At 37.8% G+C, this 21,101-nt stretch overlaps 1 protein-coding gene across 4 annotated transcripts in view; it reads left to right on the top strand.

The window, feature by feature from the left end:
* LRCH3 (leucine rich repeats and calponin homology domain containing 3) overlaps positions 1-21,101 on the top strand; it is a 71,150-nt gene that overhangs the window by 28,193 nt on the left and 21,856 nt on the right. For all 4 annotated transcript variants that reach the window (XM_067301763.1, XM_067301762.1, XM_067301761.1 and 1 more), the window contains exons 2-14: positions 2,192-2,336; positions 3,877-4,003; positions 4,752-4,857; positions 5,047-5,183; positions 6,173-6,282; positions 8,992-9,085; positions 10,002-10,122; positions 12,544-12,692; positions 15,519-15,595; positions 18,408-18,503; positions 18,927-18,978; positions 19,134-19,274; positions 20,564-20,611. In XM_067301763.1, the coding sequence (XP_067157864.1) occupies positions 2,192-2,336; positions 3,877-4,003; positions 4,752-4,857; positions 5,047-5,183; positions 6,173-6,282; positions 8,992-9,085; positions 10,002-10,122; positions 12,544-12,692; positions 15,519-15,595; positions 18,408-18,503; positions 18,927-18,978; positions 19,134-19,274; positions 20,564-20,611 (1,403 nt within the window). The remainder of the gene's footprint in view (positions 1-2,191; positions 2,337-3,876; positions 4,004-4,751; positions 4,858-5,046; positions 5,184-6,172; positions 6,283-8,991; positions 9,086-10,001; positions 10,123-12,543; positions 12,693-15,518; positions 15,596-18,407; positions 18,504-18,926; positions 18,979-19,133; positions 19,275-20,563; positions 20,612-21,101) is intronic.

The following is a 21,101-nucleotide window of genomic DNA, read 5'->3' as shown; positions in this document are numbered from 1 at the left end:
TTGCTACCTATAAGTGAAAGTTTTTCTTCACTTTACTTAAAGAATAGGTGTCCTCTTTCCTGAAAAATAGAAAAGTGGGGGGAAAAAAGTTGTTGTGTGCCATAAGACATTTAAGCAATTCGAGGAATGCAATACAAACTTAATGCCAATGACTTTTATTATTTTGTAGTTTTAGCTCCCAGTGTTGGAGCTGGTTAGAAATAGCAATTTAAACAGGGTGATTTTCAGCTGATACAAGCTGAAAAGAAGGGAAGCGCCTAATTGCCTTTGTAGCGTGATTCTCCTACTCATTGCTGAACAGACAAGGAGTTTTGTGTTTCCCATTACCTTTTTATATCAGTGTATTAGAAGTTTCCATGATTTTCATGTTCTCTCATCTGTGTGTATCAACATCTGGTATATTTTATATCTGTCATAGCCTTTGCTGTAGTTGGCTTCACTCATACCTGCAGACTGCAGTTCCTTCCCGCTTGTATATTAAAATACATCTGAAGGTTGTTCTCTGCAAAGTTTTCGTAGCGCTTCTTTCTACTAGGATTTTTATTACTTATTTTTTCTCCAGTGATCAGCGATAGCTTAGGGTGTTTTCTGATCAAAGCTCTAAGCATTGAGCTAGACAGAGTTAGTTCCTGCTGCACTAAGAGCAACTGCTTTTCCTTGGGCAACACAGAGCAGAGGCAGTGAAGTTAATTTAAATGCAGTGGACAGAGTATCTCTGATAAGGGCTCTTTTGCTCTGGGCAAGCTTGCCTTTGTCTGAAAAAAATCTTCAAGACACACAAGACCCTTCTGAATCATCAGTGTTTGCAAAGTAACCTGTATTGAGTAGTTCCTTCATGGAATAAAGAGATAGAAATTACCGTATTCAGCTTATAAAATAAATTTGGGGGCGAGGGTTCTTATCTTCCTATGCTGGTGAGGAGGAATTGCAATTCAAAATAAATAAATAAAATAGCAATTAAATTTGGATTTTTTTTTTAATCACTCACAACACTGGTTCAGGCTAGATAGTTCTTTGTCAGTGACTGTCCACTGTTGCTTTAAAATGTAAGGGTGAAGTGTCAGTTTGTTGAACTGGCAGGAGCTTTGTAGGAACTCCCTGCTGCCACAGGGTAATCCTTCTTGTGCTCTTGATGGTGACCATAACTCTTGTCAGCGTTCACAGCTGGGTGTGCTAGGAAGCAGGAGCTGCTTGTGTTTGTTTGGAGAACCGCCCTTTGGCATTTATTTCCGTGCCCTTCTTTAAACAAAAAATAACCCTCTGCAACTGTGCTATTTATCACAGTGCAGCTTTTACACTTGAAGGAATACAGTGTAGAGAGTAATGCTGGTGGATATTTTATACATGTAGACCTGATAATTGGAATTGGCTTAGGGAAAATGTTGATCTTCAAATATAGACATTTTGTGCTACTTTGGATTAAATTTTATCTCCTGCCCGAAAGGGAATGTATAATCACAAAGAAATAGTAAACCTTACAGCTCGCAGCAAGCAGGGCATTTCTCTGGAACTGGGGAGACCAGCTCAAATCCTTGCATCGCCTGATTGAGAGTAAAGGCTTGAACTGTTACCTCTCTGAAGGGGGAAAGCTCTGGCCATCATACAAAAAAAAGGGGATGTGCTCCATGTTTTTCCCTATTGGAGCTGTTATCTATAAATGTGTGTGTATCTATATGACATGTATATATAGGAGACTAGAGGCTTGAAACTGAGATTTCCATATATCACAAAGTATTTTAGGAAGGAGGTGAGAGAAGAGTGTGTGTGTGTGTGTGTGTGTGTGTATGCTTTAATACACACAACCAATGGCTGTTTAATCACTATATAAAGTGTAATAAATCCCTCATTAAAGCACCCAAATACCAAGTCCATAATCTAAAGAGGTCCTAGAAAAGAGATTGGAAGCTGGGCTTTCAGCATCTTAAACTAGCTCCCTAAGCATTAGGCAATTTGATATGTGAAAGCATGACTGCTAGGGAACGTTGCATCTGTCTCTCTCTTTCTCACTGTGGCTGTAAAATTTTAAGATCTTGGTTTCTTTCCTGTGTGAAATGGGAATCATTTTGTAATCTTGAAAATTTTACAGGACAGCAAAACCGATTCCTGTCCAATTCTTCGCAGTGTGTCTCTGTGTATACAGACAATGCTTGCCCTCATGAAGTTTCACTGAATGTTTCTTTTTTGCCCGCAGATTTGTCACGGAACAGACTGTCAGAGCTTCCAGCAGAAGCATGTCACTTTGTCTCCCTCGAGAGCCTTAATTTGTACCAGAATTGCATTCGATACATCCCAGAGGCTATTTTGAACTTACAGTCTTTAACATTTCTAAATATCAGGTAATCTTTATTTTAAAGACCTTGCTTAGCATCAGTATTCTAGGTTTATGCATCTTGGAACATCAATAAATAATGCAGACATGGTGTGTAATCATCGTGGTGTTATATTGCATGGCATTGAATCAAAGCGCCCTGAACCAGACTTACAGACTTAGGTTGATCAGGGAACACAAAGATTAAGAAGTGGCTTGTAAAAGTGGAAAATGAAGAAGAGAGCTTAATTCCGTTCTGAAGGACTCGCAAAACAAATTCCAGTAGTTTTCATGTGAAATACAAGCATGCTGATGGAAAAGAGTGGATGGAGTTATTGGATAGTCCTTAATATTCACCTGTCAGCTGCTAAATAAGGCTTACTGAATTTCCATTTATATTGGCTGCACTAGTGGCTTTTAAAGAGCTTTCTCAAGCATTAAATGCTTATCTGCCTGCACTAAAAGCTAATTGCCACAACAATCTAGCTGTTGATGAAATTCAGTTGTGTACAGGATTCTCCATTTCTAGAAACAATGTTTTAAGAGGTATGGAAAGTTCCTAGTCACAAACTAACAGTGATGCCAGGCAAGAAGGATTTCAGGCGATTTCTTTTTGGTGTTATATTTCTGCTACTTCAATTTGTTTGTGTTTCTTTTTATTATTATTATTATTATTAACAATGAGAATTGTAGGAATAGGATATGAGTCAGATATGGATTTCCTATTGCTGTGATCTCTAGCAGGTGCAGTCCAATTATTGTCCTTTTAACAGCTGCTGTTGGTTCACCTACTGCTCAGAACTGTTTTTCTTATAGCAGGAAAATGTAGGCTTCAGGCATGAAAAGAACCCACACCATATTTTGGTAAACATCAGCATCTGGCTTTGTCCTTAGTTATGATCATAACTTTCTAATTGTCCAGTCACTACTGCTTGCTATCGTTTATTTTTAGAGAAGCTTTCTCTTTTATAAATAATTCTCATCCTGTTTGATTCATTCTGTGAGGTTACAATCCAGTCATATGACCTCATATTTGCTTTAATAGTAATATATTGTGAAATGACCAACACTGGATTTTGAAACAACCAAATCCCTCATACCAGGAATCTTGATCCACATGACATACTGAATAGTTAAAGTATATTTCTAATTGAGTAAGTAATGACTTCCTCTGTGGGTTTTGTACGTGTTGACCTGCAATACTAGCTATCTGAAGGGCTTTCACACTGTGTTCAAACATATTAGGTTGCGACAGAGGGCGGCCAGTTATCAGAAGCACCTAAAAGCGCCTGAAAAGGTCATGTTCCTCCACCCTGAGTGGAGTCTTCTCCAAAAGAATCTGATCAGGGTTAGTACTTTGTCCTGAGAGTTTGTTCACACATAACTAGGTAAAGCAGGTAATGAAGGAAGACTTCATGACCTTAGTTTTACAGTAATAAGGGAGAAGTTGAGTTGACCATTATCAAAATGGACTGTGCTTTTTGTATATCTTTCATTACATTAAGATGTGAGGTGATTTTGCACTAGAGTGAGATGATGATGACTTTGTTTTCTTTCTGTCCAAAAAGTCGAAACCAACTTTCAACACTGCCAGTACACTTGTGTAGTCTACCGCTAAAAGTTTTGATAGCGAGTAATAATAAGTTGGTTTCAATACCTGAAGAAATCGGACAGCTCAGACAGCTGACAGAGCTTGTGAGTATACAGTTATTTTTTTAACTATCATTATTCAATCTTTAATTTTTAATTGATGTGTTTAATAGGTTCATATGTGTTTCAGAAGAAATACCAATTTTTTTAACCAATTAAAAATAATGCAGTAATTAGGATGCTGTCTTGGGATGTGTGAAATCAGAATTGTTTCCTGTTCTGCTAAGAACGCTGTGATTGTAAACTGTCACTTGCATGCCATAGCAAGTAACTGAAATCTGCTTTTGGCCTAAGAAAGATTTGTATCTGTCATTCTATCTCCAGCTATGTTTTTTTGACTTTGTAATAGAGATATTAGAAAAAGAATATGAAATATTGTCTGAGGTTTTAAAAATCTGATTTATGTGGGGAAAAGATACCTTGCACTGGAGAACTAGTGATCCACATCACTAAGAATTTTCCCTATTTTTGAGGGAGGCTGTATGGAATTAGAGCTCCTGGTGCATTTTCTTCTGGCAAAAAGCTTTCATATGGGAAGTTGCACTGTCTCAAATAACATCGAGTAACTTAAGTAACTTTCTTAAGTTTTTATTCCCCCATGTATTTAAAATGAGAATAATGCCTCAGCTCAGAAGTGAGATTTAATGAATGTAAGCATCCAGGTTGTTATGTAAATGGTTGTCTCTTTTCTTTCAGGCCCTGAATAAAGTACCATGTATCATAGTTAACAGACTTGCCAGTTCGTGGTGGTAATGTCAAAACTGCTAACTTGCTCTTTATTTTTGCTTTGCAGGATGTGAGCTGTAATGAAATACAAACAATACCTCCACAGATTGGCAATCTGGAGTCCTTGCGTGACCTAAATGTCAGAAGAAATCATTTGGTGCGTTTACCTGAAGGTGAGATAAAGGCTGTTAGTCGTAACAGCAAAAACTTTGAGCCCTTCTGGATTCCTTTTAATGTTTTTTTTCTTTTCCTGAGAGCTAGGTGCAGGTGTATTTAATTAATCATTTTGTAAAACACACATTTGAGTTTTATGCTTCTTGTTTTCAAACCTGCTGAACTAGATATTTGTTTTCTATCTCCAGAGCTTGCTGAGTTGCCTTTGATTCGGTTAGATATCTCCTGCAATAAAATAACAACAATCCCTGTTTGTTACCGGAACCTCAGACATCTGCAGACCATCATGTTAGAGAACAACCCTCTCCAGTCACCCCCTGCACAGGTAAACTGCAGCTGGGAACTGGGGTGACTATTTTAGCTGAAAAGGGGGGAATGAAGTTAAAAGCTGAAGGATTATATTAGAACCTTTACTTAAGAACAAGAGAAGTTTAAATAATGTATATCCTCTACCAGTTTTAAATGTACATCACAACTTGAAGAAGCTTTCTCTTCCCTTACTGATGGCATTAGTAGTTTCGCCTTTATGGGGTTATACCAAGAATTCCTCTGTTAGCATCTCGCTAATATTAGCTGAAGATTTCTAATAGCTATAGTTTCAGGAGAGCTATAGGAGAGAGGAAGCAACTATTAGACAAAATTGGTTTTGTGCCACTCAAATGTCAAAATTTAGACCGAGGACCCAGTTCTGCTCTGTGTTCTGTTTCATTTTGCAGTAGTGGGCTCACATCAGCCTTTGGGCTAGAAACTGCAATATGGTTAGTGGCTAATTTAAATTTCAATGTGAGTATATAAGCCCTTCAGTACTACAGGTTCTACTGTGAGCTCTGCTTCTGAATCAAGAGTGGCACATGCTAAGACCTGTAGTTTCCGCCTCACTGTAGAATGCAAAGACAGCTGTGATTAGCCTCATTTACTTCCAGTTTGAGCTTGCTTTGGCAGTCTGCCGCCGCCATTCAAAGTTGGGCATGGGTGGGAGGCATCTTTTCTGATGCGAAGGGTATAAATTCTAGTAGGTATAAATGCTTACATCATTTGCCTAATGAAATCTCAGTATCCGGATGACAGAGTTGCATGCAGAGCAGATGTACGTGGAAGACGGCTTCCATTTGTTTGTCACGGGCATCCCATGGCACTCCACTGTAGCTGTTTCTCTAAAATGCAGCAGGGTTAGAAGAAAAGATGTATTGATTGATATAAATATGCTCACTGATTACTCCCAACTGCAGGTTAAATGTCTTTAGAGTACTTTGGAAAGGTGCTGTCAAATTATACTGACTTTTTCTGTTTGTTTGTTTTGGTTTGGTTTTTTAGATATGTATAAAAGGAAAAATTCACATATTTAAATACCTGAACATAGAAGCATGCAAGATAGCTCCAGACCTGCCTGATTATGATAGGAGACCCATGGGGTTTGGATCCTGGTGAGTTTGGCACAATCCAAGTTCCCTGTTTTGATGTCATTCAGGAAAACTTGTCAGCCATCTGAATTTGAAAAACTAGATCCAAGGATTGTTCACTGGTCAGCACACTGATGGAGGTAGCTTTGAAGAATATCACTTGTGTTATCTCATGATACATTCTAGCAAGATACCACTATAAAAGAAGCAAAGAAGAGTTCAGAAGAAAAAAACTAGGTAATATCATATGTAAGGCAGTGTTAGCATTAATATACAGTGAGAAGAGAGTGTTGGGATCTTCAGAGTACAAGGGATATGCTGTCATGTTAGTAACCAGTGTGCTTAGTTTATAAGATCTTAATATTTCCTGCATACTTACTGAAGTATAACCCTACTGTGATTTTTAACCTTTTGTACAGAATTTATAACTGCTTTGCTCAAACCACAGGTGTAAATGCTGATCTCCACCCCGTTAGTAAACTGTTATTCTTGGCCAGCTTTCACTTGGCACAACTGCTTAGCATCATAACACAAATATTGGAACAGTCAGCTATATCAGCTGCTAAATTAAGATGTTCAGAGAAAAGCAGGAGTTCAGATTTATAGCTGTTATAGAAGAAAGGGAGGCAGTGAAATATGAAACTAAATATATTTTTAAAATGATCTTGGAAGGTGATAGTAAGGTCTGGAGGAGTAAGCTGCTGAAGGATGTACCTCTGTCATAGCAGTAATAAAACACAAATCAAAGGGCCTGACAATAAATCATGATGATTCAGAGATTTGTGAAGGAGAATTTGCATGACAGACTGACAGAATGATTCCTCATCAGCACTGAATGTTTTGAATTATTTTTCTAGAGGAGGTCAACATATGAGCATTTTATGAGTGTTACTCAGTTTCCTAGAGTATAAGTTATTGCAGACAGGGTCTCTGCACACAGAAGGGGTACCTTCCTGTTACTGAAAACAAATAACATTTTGGCTCTAAAATGATAAACTTTCTTGCTGTGTTGATCTTCAGCATAGTTTATTTTTAAGAGAAACCCCAATCAAATCAGAGTGTGACTAATGTGCTTATTGATTTGTTGTTGTCTGTAATTATATATTATTATTAAATTTTTCATTAATTACTTATGTGAAATGAAAAGAATTAATGTATTTTAATCATAGCTTGGAATTATGACTGTAAAAACAAGTCCAGAACCAATTCAGGATACTTCTTCTAGAGTCCCCCCCAGATTCAGCCACATGAAATGAGCTGGTTCTATTGTCAGTGATTCAAGTGAATAGTTTTTTTTAACTGCACTGAGCAATTTCATGGTCATTCTTTTTTCTTTCTCACCCAAAAGAAGGGAGTTTTTTCTTTCCCCATATTTGTTGTTAAGGCTTTGTTATGCGAATGATCTTTCTGTTCAACTGCAAGGCCATGAAGGTGAAACCTTTTGAGTTAAACAAAACTCTGTGCAGGTGTAAGAGCTTGGTCATTTGTGTCTATTTGCAGGGGGTAGATGTGCATAAAAGTAAATATATACCTAATGTTTCTCTTCTGTAGCTCTTCATCCGATTTCTTACTTTTTTTATTTTACGCCTATCTGAATATGTAAACAGCGCAAGGTGGTAGTCTGTCATTTTGCCCTACAAAATCCCATGCATGCCTATGGCACTGCATAAATAATAGTAATAGCAGTAATTTAAAAATAAGTATTTCCTGAAAGAGGGATATTAGAGGGAGTAACAACTTGAGAGCAAAACCAGTGAGAAAATCACTTGCAATTCAGTTGTTATGGGGTAGAGCAATTAGCTTCTTGAAGTTCATTCTTCCTTGTGTATTATGCAGTAATTACTGCTGCAGTTCTCCCTGGGGCATCAAGCACCAGCAGAACAGTTGATCCATTGTGAAGTGCCATCTGCAGTGGGCCAGACAAGCCCCGTTGTTTCTTTACTGTAGCTATCTGCAGCAGTTGCCAGGCTTGACATCTGTGGTGGCCGCACTGCTGAATTATGTAGTTTCTGAGCCCAGAAACTTAGAGAAGAACCGTGTGGCTCTTCCGTTAATGTGTATTGTAACCCTAGGCACATGTCTAATGCCTTTGTTTAGATGTGTCCTTGACAAAGTCAGAGTCCCTAAGTAAAAACTGTGCTTTTATGTTATTCAAGTGGTGATGGAGTATTTGAAATTACTGTCCTGCTTACTGTGCATTTTCTTAGGTAGGCAATTCTGATATGGACAATGGTTATATAATGCTTTCTGTGTACTTTTCTCTAGAAGATGTGTATTCTGATACAGCTATATTTATGGTAATTTTACATGATTTTATGATTACCTATGAGAAAGTTTGGGGGAAGAAAGCAGAAGTGTTATTCAATCAAACATGTGAGTTAGAAAATGAAAGTTTGACCCCTTAAACAGTGAAATAAGAGATCACTTTGCGATTTTGTGTGTCAAGATTGCTGTTTGGGAATGTTTAAGTATGGGTAAATACTTTGGATCAGATTAGCCCTTAAAACACTAGGCGGTGGCAGGTGGACACTTGACTGACAGATAGGAATGTTTGTGGCTGTAAGCACGTAGCCTCTTGTTCTATATGGCAAATGCAGTATGATGCTTTCTAATAGGCTGAGTTTGTGAACGCGCTCCAACTGTGCTTGGAAGTCCATTCTACTTTTTGTTCTGTTATAGCTGAGATTTTTTCAGTAATATTTACATTGCAGTAACTAAAATTGTGTTTGACAGCCATGAAGAACTTTATTCCAGTCGTCCATATGGAGCACTAGATTCTGGCTTCAATAGTGTGGACAGCGGAGACAAAAGATGGTCAGGGAATGAAGTAAGTGGTATAGTTTTGTTTTTGTTGAGTGCAATACTGTACAAGAAGGAGATATGATAAGAAGTATAGATTTGGAAACATGCTCAGTAGATAACATCTATTACAGCGTGCAAGTTTTGTTGCTCCAGAATAACTTCTGATTTTTATTTGAGAAAAGCAAGCATAACTTTATACTGGATGGATACAAATTTGGAAATAATAAGAGAAATATATAAAACAGTTCATGACCAATGAATTTATTGGAGCATAACAGATAAGGAAAAGGGGATTTCTCATTAAACAAAACAAAAAAGCTAATCACTGTATCATATTACAATGTTGGATCATCTTCAATTACTCATGAATGATTGTTTCTATAAAGTAAATCAGGACATAAAAATTAAACTTCAAAAATGAAATGGAAGTTTCATCATCTTACTTTATAGCTTTTATTTAAAATGCTAAAAATAAAATCTCTTTGCCATTTATAAGCAATAAAATGGGATCTCCTAGGGAGGAGGTTGTCAATTATTCTTCCCAGGAAGAAGCTCCCTATTCCTCTTGAAAAAACTAGAAAAGGCAGAAGCCAAGACCTAAAGCTTTCCTGCCAGCTACACTCCATATGCCTGCTTGTGCCCCCACCTGGTTTGTTTGGAAGAGTTCTAGAACCTCCACCCTAGGATATTTTCAACTACCTGCAGATATTGCAGAGAAAAACAAGACTGTAGGTAGATAAGTTTTTAGGAAAGCTTAAATATATGTTGTTTAGAAACAATATGCTTTAGCTGTATTTTGCTTTAAATTAGCGTTTTGTGGGCACAAAACAGGAGAGTCGAAATAAAAAAACAAATTGAGAGATAGCAGCTGAGCCAAGCAGCACAAGAAGGTGTTTCCCAAGAAAAATGTGTTTCTTGATTTCACTGTTTGTTTTCTAAAGCCTACAGATGAGTTCTCCGACCTCCCTTTGCGCGTGGCAGAGATCACTAAGGAACAGCGACTGCGAAGAGAGAGTCAATACCAAGAAAACAGAGGTAGCGCAGTCGTAACTAATGGTGGAGGTAAATAGTGATCTTTCTTACTATGTTTACTGTTGTCATTGTTAAAGCTCCAGAATATTTGCTATAAATTGTTTTAAGAGGAAAAAAGAGAAAAGTCTAGGTGGAATTACACAAAAAGACCACTGTGTATACAGGATATTAAGGATGTTGCAAGGTAAGATCAAACAGCGTCAGAATTAAGATTATGTGCGAAACATTATCTAAGTCAGCTTCTGCATATGTGCTGTGTTAGTCTCCAGTTACTTCAAACAGTGTTTTGGAATCTTGAATTTCACTGTGTGGAGTTTTGCTGCTTGAGCTAATGGGAAAAACTTGCAGCGGTAGTAAATTGTCCGTGCTCTGTGTGGACCCATGTCAGAATGAGATGAGCAGTTTTGCCAGAGAATTTCATATTTCCAAGCAGCAGAAGAGTGCTTAGATAGAAATCTTGTGTTTCAGTCCAAACATGCGACAGGTATTTCTGAGCGAGATTGCTTTTTTATGCTTTCTCAGTTCATTGCCCTGCAGTCTGGGTGTAGCACCCTTGTATTTGTTCAAGAAGTGATAGTGCTTCCTGGGTTTCTTGATTTCTGCAGTCCTTCGTTTGAGCTTCCAATAATCCCCTGCTACCACTGGCCCGCGGTCCAGTCCTCCTTTTGGTGCTATTGCCCAATTTTAGTATTCTTCCAGGTCCTTGTTTCTGTTCAGCCGTTCTCTCTTCTCCCTTTTGCACACTGCTTGTTATGAGATCTCCTTCTCATTCCAACATAGTCTGATTATTTTAGCCTCTTGCCCACCTGCTCCCTGTTTTCCCTTTCCCTTAATGGTTCTGATTCATGTTCCCTATCTCTCTAGTCTACTTCTTCCCATCCCATCTCCCACTCTTCCTTCTCTCTTCCTCCCGCCTCATCTTCTTTTAGTCTTATTCTTCTCTGCGACAATGTTCCGTTTTCTTTTCTGCCTTCTAGAAATATCTGAAACTTTTGGATTGACTCACTCTTACGCATGCACAGACAAAAAAATTTGGTTCAAACAGTTAAATGTGGCAAAGTTAGAAGAATCGAAAGCATGGTGTTATGGGAAGCTGTGGGCAGCCTTAATAACAGGTAGTGCTGCCAGCCCTGCCTCTAAGACTAACTTTATTTTGTTCTTTGGGTTTTGTACACCAGACATCTCAAAATGCCTCACTAGTCTTAAGATGGAGCACAGTCAGGTCATGAGGAAGAGTATCTGAGGGGGGCACAAGCCACAGCATGCAGCTGTCAGTGGTGCAGCAGATCCTTTCCAAATCTGTGCTCTTAACACAGTTACTAATTTTTTTCCACCCTCTACTGTATTATTTATGTTTAATAAGCAAGACTGGAAAGATTCGAAACTGAGATGGAGAGTTAATGAAGCCAGAGGATAGAGGAATGCTGTTTTGGATGGTTGCAGTAGCAGAGGAGGTGGCTTTGGCAGTAACAGTTGTGAGATTGTGTGGCAAGGCAAAGAGAAGTCTGTTTTAGACAAGCAGGAAGGCGGGGGGGGAGCAGAACAAGAATGTCGGCAAGAGAGTCTGGAGCAAGTTTGGGGTGAATTTTAAGAACAAGAAAGCTCTGGTGCTCAGAAAAGGGTCTTATACTTTCCCCTGCATCCTCAGCACAGTATTTTTCACCAGGGTAGTTTGCTCCATGCCATGACTCTCAAAATCCCTGAACAGAATGTGTAGAAGCAGTGGTGAGTAAAAAAAATTGCCCTACATAGTATCACCATCTGAGGGAAAATCCGTAAGTGACAAACTCTGCTGTTTCTTGCTCCATTTCAGTGGCTCCTAATTTGTTTTCTCATTCCTCTTTTTAAAATAAAACTGCTGGATGCTGCATTTTTTATTGTTTTAGAAGTTTTCATTGCTTTCTGTAGTCGTCTTTTCCACATACCCTTTTTATATGTATTGCATTCACATCCAGGTAACTTGGTCATGCTATCCTCTTTTCTTTTTTTGTAGTAGTAGTTAGTAGTAGTACTTGTCATATCCATCTAATTTGTCTGAAGGAGATGAATTTGAATCAAGAGAAATGATTCAAAATGTACACAAATCGTGCATAGTCTTGGTGTCAGTTGATAGGTAATGCTTGCTTTTTGCTATTGAAAAAAATAATCACAGTATCTACTTACTTTTGCAGTGACCAAAAAACTATCCACAAACAGAAACTTAAAATTACATGCTTGATGTATCTGTTTCTCACTGCTTTTTAAAAAACATTCATTTTATCATTATTTCAAAATCTGATGTTTAACAAATGTTAGCAGACCAGGCAGAATTCAAGAGCTTTCAGGCTGAGCTTTCCCATATGGAAGAAAAACTGTAGGCCTTAGTTCCTGACATTGTTTTTGTTGTTGTTTATTTTTCCCCTCCTGCTGATTATCTAATTCTGTGCGTTTCCTTTGTGTATGTATGTCAAGTGGAACACGATCTCGATCAGATCGACTATATTGATAGCTGTGCCACAGAAGAGGAGGAGGAAGAGGTGAGGCAACCCAAGTGCGTGGACTCAGACAGCCTCAGCTCACAATTCACGGCATATATTGAACAGCGGCGAATCTCTAACGAGGTGGTGCTTTTACTTAAATTAGTTAAGTTCATATGTCCCAGGAAAGCCTTTTGATGGTGTTAATGCTTCTTGTTTTCTTTGGTTAACAAAAAAAAAAATCAAAAAATCTAAGCCTGGATTGGAGCAAGAACACTGTGTTGTGCTTTGTAGAAGGTCAGAGTTGGAGTGTTAAGCTACCTGAGTGCCCTTTGGGGTACGTGGGATGAATCTGGAATAGCAACACTATTTTAGCAACAATAGTTTTCCTCTCATGTGGGTTTCTGCAAGTTTATGCATTAGGCATATGTGAAGTAAATGGTTTTTCAAAGGAGTGCTCCCTTCAGAAAATCAGTTGATGCTTCCAACTGGTAATTGATGATATGTAAAAAACTGACCATGTTTACTTGGTAATACTGAATGAATATTGGCTTTTGCAAGGGCAAAATATGTTGATTATTATCTGCATAAAGATGTAGTAGAGGAATCTTGCAACTGCATTAGTTTGTTCATGTTGATTATAAGTTATTTGCCAGTAAACTTACTGTCTTGAGCATCCTTCTAAGTTTAGACTAGCTTAAATACTAGGCTTTCTGAAAAGTCTGAAGATTTACAACAGACAATTACTTTCTCTCTATTAGTCTTGAGCAAGGTTTTGAAATGTCTGGAACAGACTGGAAATGTACATGCTCACCTTTCTGAACAAAAAACATCTGTAGTTTGAGATAAATCTGGCACTAAACTGTTTTACATCAATAAAAGAATACAGTAAGTGAGCAATAAATAAAGTATTGCTAGACAGGTTAGACAGTTCTCTAGACAGCTTTTTACACGTATGTAGAAATAGGCATGAGTAGCTCTGGACATTGTCTTGTTTTCTCCCCTCAAAAAAAAAAGTCTCTCTGTTTTTTTCCCAATGAGTCTAAATCATATCTTTTTCATTTTTGTTCTCAAGTATCTTTCTGTTTAGGCTGGTAGGTAATACTTGCGCTGGAATGCTGCATTTTAGAAATCTGAATAATATAACTGCACTATAATTCCTGAGAGTCAGGACACATGCACCTGTTTCCCCACAATGTCCTGAAGAGGAGCTTTATTTGTTTTCACATATTTTTCAACAGCATTCACATTGTACTGTGTTAATAATAGCGGCTTTTATTGATTGCTTACTGTATCCAAATGATGTCCTAAAGCAGACAAGTGCAATAATTCCAGTAAATTTACTGTGACTTTTCTTTAGCTCGTGTCATTTTGTTGCTTTCTAGCTGCACAAGCATTAGCATGCATTTGATCAAAATTCACTAAAGTTGCTTTGAAATTGCATGAATTGCCAAAATTGCATGAATTGCCATTTATAGTAGCTGCTGCTGTGAACACGTGGAGAACACTGTTCTCTGTTACAGTCGCTTGGGTGCTAGGCTTTGGAGAGTCTCTTCAGAAATCAAACTAAAGAAACAGATTCTTAGCCAAGTACTGTGTTCCTCTATGTTCTGCAAATCTTAATACCAGTGTACAGACCTACACAGTTCAGTGGCTCATTGTATGTACTGCATGAACAACCTGTCTGAAAAAATCCTTGTTTGTGGTTGATATGCTGGACAATACTACACTGTGCTAAGATTTGAATGTGTCCTTTCAGAGTTTTGTGTATTTTGAAGTAGAAAGATATATGCTCTTGCAGGGGGAATTATGGGTTTTTAGTATCCTTGTAGGAGTCTGGTTGTCTTATTTAGTAGGCTTTATATCATTGTTTACTGTGTTAAAATCAGTGACATGAATATCTATTGGAGAGGCATTCATTTTGCAAGTCCCACAAATTCAATATCAGATCAGAGAGGCTCATGCCATTTGAAGTGTAGGCACAAGACCAAACTCAAAAAAAGTTATTGGCAATACAAGCCAAAGACTCTTAGGTGTTAAGAGTGAAAAGACATTGATGTACATCCAAAAAAAGCTATTTGTAAGGATCTATCTAGTCATAAAATTTAAGCTATTTACTTTTAACTGAAGCAATGGTTTCTCTAAGAAGACAAGCAACCCAAACACTTCACTACTTAAGAAGGAGGACTATATGCACGATATATACAGGCACAAGTGAAAATTTGAAAGTTCATCTTGAAAAATTCCCAGTTTCTCACATTAACGGTATCAAAAAATTTTTTTTAATGACAAGGGCAATATGTCCCTGTTCCCAGTGGGATAATGACTTCATAGCTCAAATTAAGCTGTGAGCATTCTCAGTTACCCCATCTTTTTTTTTTTTTTTAAACTCTGTAACCTATCTTTAGGGGAGCATAAAAGAGTGTTGACTACTGTATCCTATTTTTCTGAAATTCAAGGCTACAGAATCACAGAAAAGGTGGGGTTGGAAGGACCTCTGGAGATCATCTGGTCCAACCCCCCCCTGCTCAAGCAGGATCAGCCAGAGCAGGTTGCTCAGGACCATCTCCATCGCTGGACTGCTAGCTGTATTGCCATACAGCTATATGTATCTCCTTTGGAGTCTAACTCCACATTTCTTTCAAGTGACGTTAATCATTTTATACCTGCACTGACTTCTCTGCGTAGTTCTTAATAGTGGAGATTTTTAAACTCCTAAATTTATCAGTAGGCATGTTTAATCTTGAAACTAAAGTTCCTGTAAATCACAGGAAAAGATAAAAGTGAGCTTACTTAGTTGGAAATGAACTCATCCCTGAGTTGTTTTGTGATTTTTGGGGGGGACAGAGGGAGGTCAGGTATTTTGAATACCAGTAGTTAAAAATGTTATGCTACAAAGAGATTCTCTGACATTCATGAACAGTATTCAGAACACGTTGCTAACTTCATCTTCTGTGTTATTTTGCTTAGGGCTCACCAGTAAAGCCTGTATCCATCAGAGAATTTCAGAGAACAGAGGATACAAGACGATATTTACATCAAAATAGGTAAGAGTATGTAGTAACAGTAATTTTGTACAAAGTTTCATGATGAATGCAGAGCACACATTTGCTAAAAGATTGTGTTTAAAAAAATGACATTTTCTGCTGCTTTGCCAGAAATGTGCATGGCACTTCACAAGTAAGCTATTGTCCCAGATTAGGAATTCATATTCTGATGATGGCAGTGACCAAAAGGCTTGACTATTCTAGAAAAAATTCTCAGCTTTAAATCAATTGGTTAAAGAAACCTGCCAAGTTAAAACACATACATTTTAACTGCTTTAATGTGTGCTTTGGGGGACTGAATTTGTGTTTTGATTAAATAGCTAGTTTAAGCTAAATTACATAAAAAAGACGGAAGGGATAAACATACTGCAGGTTTAGGGGAAACATAAAGGGAGTTACTGTGGAGTAACTGATGTGCTGTGAAGTCATGTTCTTCATACCTCTCGGTAGCTGTAGTACTGTAGGGGTTTGTTTGAGATTAGTTGGGTGATTTAAAATCAATTTAATTAAAAATGAGCTTTTCTGTGGCATAACGATGGGCTTACATCAGTGGAAGAAGGGAGAATGGGGTCAGTGATGAGAACAGAAAGACTCTATAGTTGCTTAGTCTAACAAAGTAGACCCTTTGAATTCCACTAATATTTTTAAATGTTTGTTTGGCTTATCAGAGGGTTAATGCTTATCCTGAAAAACTAGGTCAGAGTTGGACAGGATATAAATGAGGTGGCTAGGTTTGAGAAGCGATTTCTGAGTGTCTAGTTGAAAGAACAGAAGATAAGCAAATATGTAGCTTCTTGCTAATGCAACTAAAATCAAAAGTGACAGAACCTTAATATGCCATTGAGGTGCCTCAGTATTTTGTGGAGTGAAAGTGGATGTGCAAGAACTCAGCAGAAAACTGGCTTGATTGTACTAGGAATGTTAAAAAAGAGAAGGAAAACTGCTAGCTCTTAAGTATGTCATTATTTATGCTGTCAGTAGAAATTCATTTCAATGGCATTCAAAAACAGTTTTCCAAGAGAAAACGAAATCAAGAACAGTGTGTAAATTTCTCCAAAATCATGACGACTTTTTCAGTAAGGATTTTGACCTATGCAGTCAGTGTAGGTAGCTGTACTGATATAATAGAGGGTAACTCCTTCAGCATATGTCAGCATTCTTTACCCTGTAGTGTCCCCAAGGAAGACATGAAATAATGTAGCAGTTTGTCATGTTCTCCCCAAGTGAAGAGAGTATGCTTGGTCTGAAAGACTGGGGTTTTTTATTGTTTTGGGGTTTTTTTTCCTGTTTGGATGTTTGTGGTTGACATGGAAATTCTTAGAGACTTTACAAACACTGGGTTGCATGACACATCTGAAGGAAATAAGACAAGGCCAGTTAGCCAGGAGAGAGCAGCTGTTTACACACGAGATTCTGGCAGACCACACCAATGATATAGGAAACTGTAGTTTACTAAGATGTCCAGTGTTTTCAGAATTTTACTTGGAGGTGGTGATGGATCTTTATGCAGAAGTACTTAATCAAAGATCTAAATGAATTGTAGTTTATTCATATTGTGCTACAGCAGAGTGAAATTCTTAATGAGGCACTAAAAAACAGATCATATTGTTACTGCCTTCAAAATTCAGGAAAAACAGCTATATGACAATTAATTACTATCTTATATATATATGTTTTAAGCTTATATTAGTGGAATATTTCATTTGTGACAACCACAAGCTGTAAACTGCTTCCACAATAACTCTTTGCAAATGCCTTGGCAGGCAGCCTGTTTTTTTTCTTCACCATACTGGAGCCATTAAAACTCTTGAAGAGTTGAATGTAATGCAGAGTTCTTCTCAAGAGTACTTACATTAGTTGATTCAGTTCAGCAAATACAGCTTGTGCCTGTGGACAGACTGTGGTGCATTCCTGACTCAACCGAGCGGTGTATACTCTGATCTGAATATGGATCTTGCTTCTTGGCACTCAGTTGAGCCCAGTCCTGTCCGTTCAGAACAGCACAGTAATGGATCTGTCACGTGCATCAGTGCTAACTTAAGTGACAGAGAAGACCTGTAGCATATGGACCTTCCACATCTCTTGACCTCATCCATGCAGGCAAGACAATTGGTCCGCACATAGACAACAGGGCTGGTGATTTTTGGAAATGCATTGTTAGGTTTCTCTCTTACACAATTGCACCAGGAGCAAAAGTTGCGAAGTTTAGGCTGTCAGAATAAGCTACTCCAACTTCCATCCACTTTCTTTCCTGGAGACAACATAGCAGAGAGCACGCAATAAACTGTAGGCCTTAGGAATTGTTTTGGTGCTAGCAGCCTTCTTCCAGTTGACCGCAAAATCTCTCTTCTGCTGTTGATGTGATAGATATGAGACAGATCGGTTATTATTTACTTGGTGACCTTGATGGCTTGTATCACTGACAGTTAGAAAGTCATCATTTCATCAGTGAACAGATTTGTTCTAAAAGTGTCAAAGATGATGTTTAAAAATAATAATAAATCTGTTCTTTCCAGAGCAGTATAAGGTCCATAATAACCAGAAAATAGTCTTGAAAGAAGCTTTGTGTATTTAAATATCATTTTATTAAGCAAGTTGCATTCTTTAAACGATGAACTGCAGCAGATGGGATCTAACTTGGTATAGCAACATAACTTTTTCAGTCATCTTAAATTTCGTGTTGTTTGTTTTCTAAAGCTAATTGTCTAGGCAATTACTTTTACAAACAGCTGTAATCTAGAAAAAAATTAATCTGGCAATAGTTTATATGCGTCAGTGGCCAATCCACTTTCCACCTGATGTTTACCTGCAGGGATACTGATGAGTTACGAAGACCTGAAACTCTAAATTTGATGCAGGACAGAGAGCAACACCAAGTACTAAGGAATTTTGTGGACAGGACCGAGAGGTAGGGAAGAGAAGCATGTAGTTTCTGTTAAGTAATTTTTTTAAACTATCATTTTGCTAAATAACGATGGTAACCAGCTGCTCCGTTATGTGAGGATCGTATGAAAAGTTCCTGAGTTGGTTACTTAATCAGCTCCTAGATTATGGTTATTGAGGACTGGATGTGTCAATATAGTAAGCCAAATGTACAATCCTATTGATACATCTTGAGCTGTAAAAGAACTTTGTCTCTGCTTCTGAAGTGTGATAGAAACTGTTGTCCAGAATCGATCGTTATTGCAGCAGCTGGTTTAACAGCTTAGCTTACTAAATAGTTGCTGTTCTGGAGTTAATGAGATTTGTGCATTGCTGACAACTGATATATGAAAAATTGCCTATATTTAAGGTAAAAAGTATACTTACTCTTCGTTTTTTCTTTTGTCAGACCCTTGGCTGATTCACCTTACTTTCTCTCTCTATCAAGTCACCACAGTCAGGTAACACATTGAACTCCCTTGTTTAATTCTTTTGGATAAGCTTGACAGAAAAACAAATTTGCTTTAGCCACAAGGCACGGACAGTTTCTGCGTATTCCACCTTTCCTTCCCTTTGTAGCTCTGTCTTTACAGCCTCGTGTGTTGTTTTGTTCCAGGTGCCTAATACAGACTCTGAGCTGCACCACAGGCACATAGAGCGTACCCGTCGGGAAGCCCAGCTAGCAGTTCTTCAGTACGAGGAGGAGAGGATGAGAACAAAACAGATCCAGAGAGAAGCTGTCCTTGACTTTGTTAAAGTACCTCCTTTTAATACCCATTTGATACCAAACCTTTGTCTTTTCTGGTCCCTCAATGAATATTAATTACGAAGAATGTTAAAACTTGTACATTGCACCCTTGGGCATGCATGATATTTTATAAAGCAATTGGAGAAACAGCATTTACTTCCATTCACGGTTGGTGCTATAACTTAACATGGACAAACCTGGAATTAGGGAGGAAGAGGGAATAGATTTACCCAAAATATGTTTGTTGTAAAGAATTCTGTTTCTACACAGTGGACCTCTCATTCTCCCAGTTTTTCATCTTTATAGATGTGACAGGGTTGGTATAAGGAAGGAGGAGTCTTTATTTGGGAAAGCTCAAAGAATTTTAAACAGAAATTTGGCAGAGAAGAAAGCAGTCATACACGCAGGAAGATAATGTTCCCTGACCTATTTCCATATTTTATGATGCAGAAGTAAGTTATCTGCAGGTAAAGGAACAGTGCAGATTTATGACACATCAGCTGCTCTGTGGGCACTGCCTCTCTGCTTTCTCTTTCATTGCAGCCAGCATGAAGTAGTCTACTCTTCTTTTGTAATTCCCTGTAACCCGTAATATAGTTTACCACGCAAGCTTGTTCATATGCCAGTTGATTTAGATTTGTCTTGCTGTTTACTGCTCTGGTGACCAACCAAATCTTGCATCACAAATTCAAGAAATGTTACAGTTAATACTTTAGGATTAGGTTGGTCTGCAAAGAGGAAAAGAATATTATATTGCATCTGTGCAATGTATGATGTTATTTTAGGAAAAGGTTTTTAACTGCCTGAAACTAGGCTTTTCTTTAATACCAGCTCATCTCAGCCCCTCGACAATGCTTTGCAGAAAAGCTGCCTTTATTATAGATTCAGCTCAGCCTTTCAGTTGAAGGCTTTTAGGCATTTAAGATGCATTTTGTTCATTGATGAGCCTTTTTTGTTTTTTGTTCTGTTGCCTTTGTTATTCATGAGCACTTTATTCTCAGCAATGATATTCCTTCCTTTGGTTATATTTTGGGTTTATTACGTATCCTTAATATGCAACAACGATGGCGGGGGGTTGCTTTTCTATGGTGTAAAAGCTTTTAATCAAAAAAAAAAAAATTAGTATCTGTGAAGTTTCAGCTCAAAGAAACTTGAAATTTCCCCAATGCCTGTTTTATTTAAAAACTAAGACTTCCTATCTTTTAAAACACTTCTAAGTGGTGCTGTTTTGTTCTGAGCTTATGCTTCTCTGTCACATTCTTTTAAATTGATCTTTCATTATTCCTTTTTCTCTATAGCAAAAAGCATCCTTAAGTCCTCAGAAGCAAAGTCCTCTGGATAGTGAGGTAAGACTCCTGTAAGAATTTCGCTACGGCTGGCAGCATCTGAACTCTTAGCACTCTCGGTCAAAAATATTTTCCCAATTATGAAGAACCTTTCAGTCCTGGGCTATAGCACATACTTTTTTCACACTTAAGCATTGGGATTTTTGCTTATGGGACCAGTTTAATGTATTATTTCCTTGTATTCATGTAGATTGCCTGTCTGAGAGTGTTTTGTTTTATTGTGTTGTTTTTATGTTTTCTGTGTTCTATATGGAAAATACATTCCATGTTCCATTTTAAGATACTCCTTGGAAGCAGTACAGTTAAATTTCTACAGGAGTATCAGATGAGTTTTTGTGTTACAATCATTTCTCCTTCAGTGATCAATTTTCTCCCATTTTACTGTGTTTAGATTACTAGTTATTCCAGAAAAATTAAGCATTAGAATTTTGAGGGTTATCAGCAAAGGGGAAAAAAAGCAGCTTTATTTTAGTGTAGTTTTATAATGAAA

This window comes from Apteryx mantelli, chromosome 9 (genome assembly GCF_036417845.1).
Source record: "Apteryx mantelli isolate bAptMan1 chromosome 9, bAptMan1.hap1, whole genome shotgun sequence".
NCBI lineage: Eukaryota > Metazoa > Chordata > Aves > Apterygiformes > Apterygidae > Apteryx > Apteryx mantelli.
This window is presented reverse-complemented; position numbering and strand designations above follow the sequence as displayed.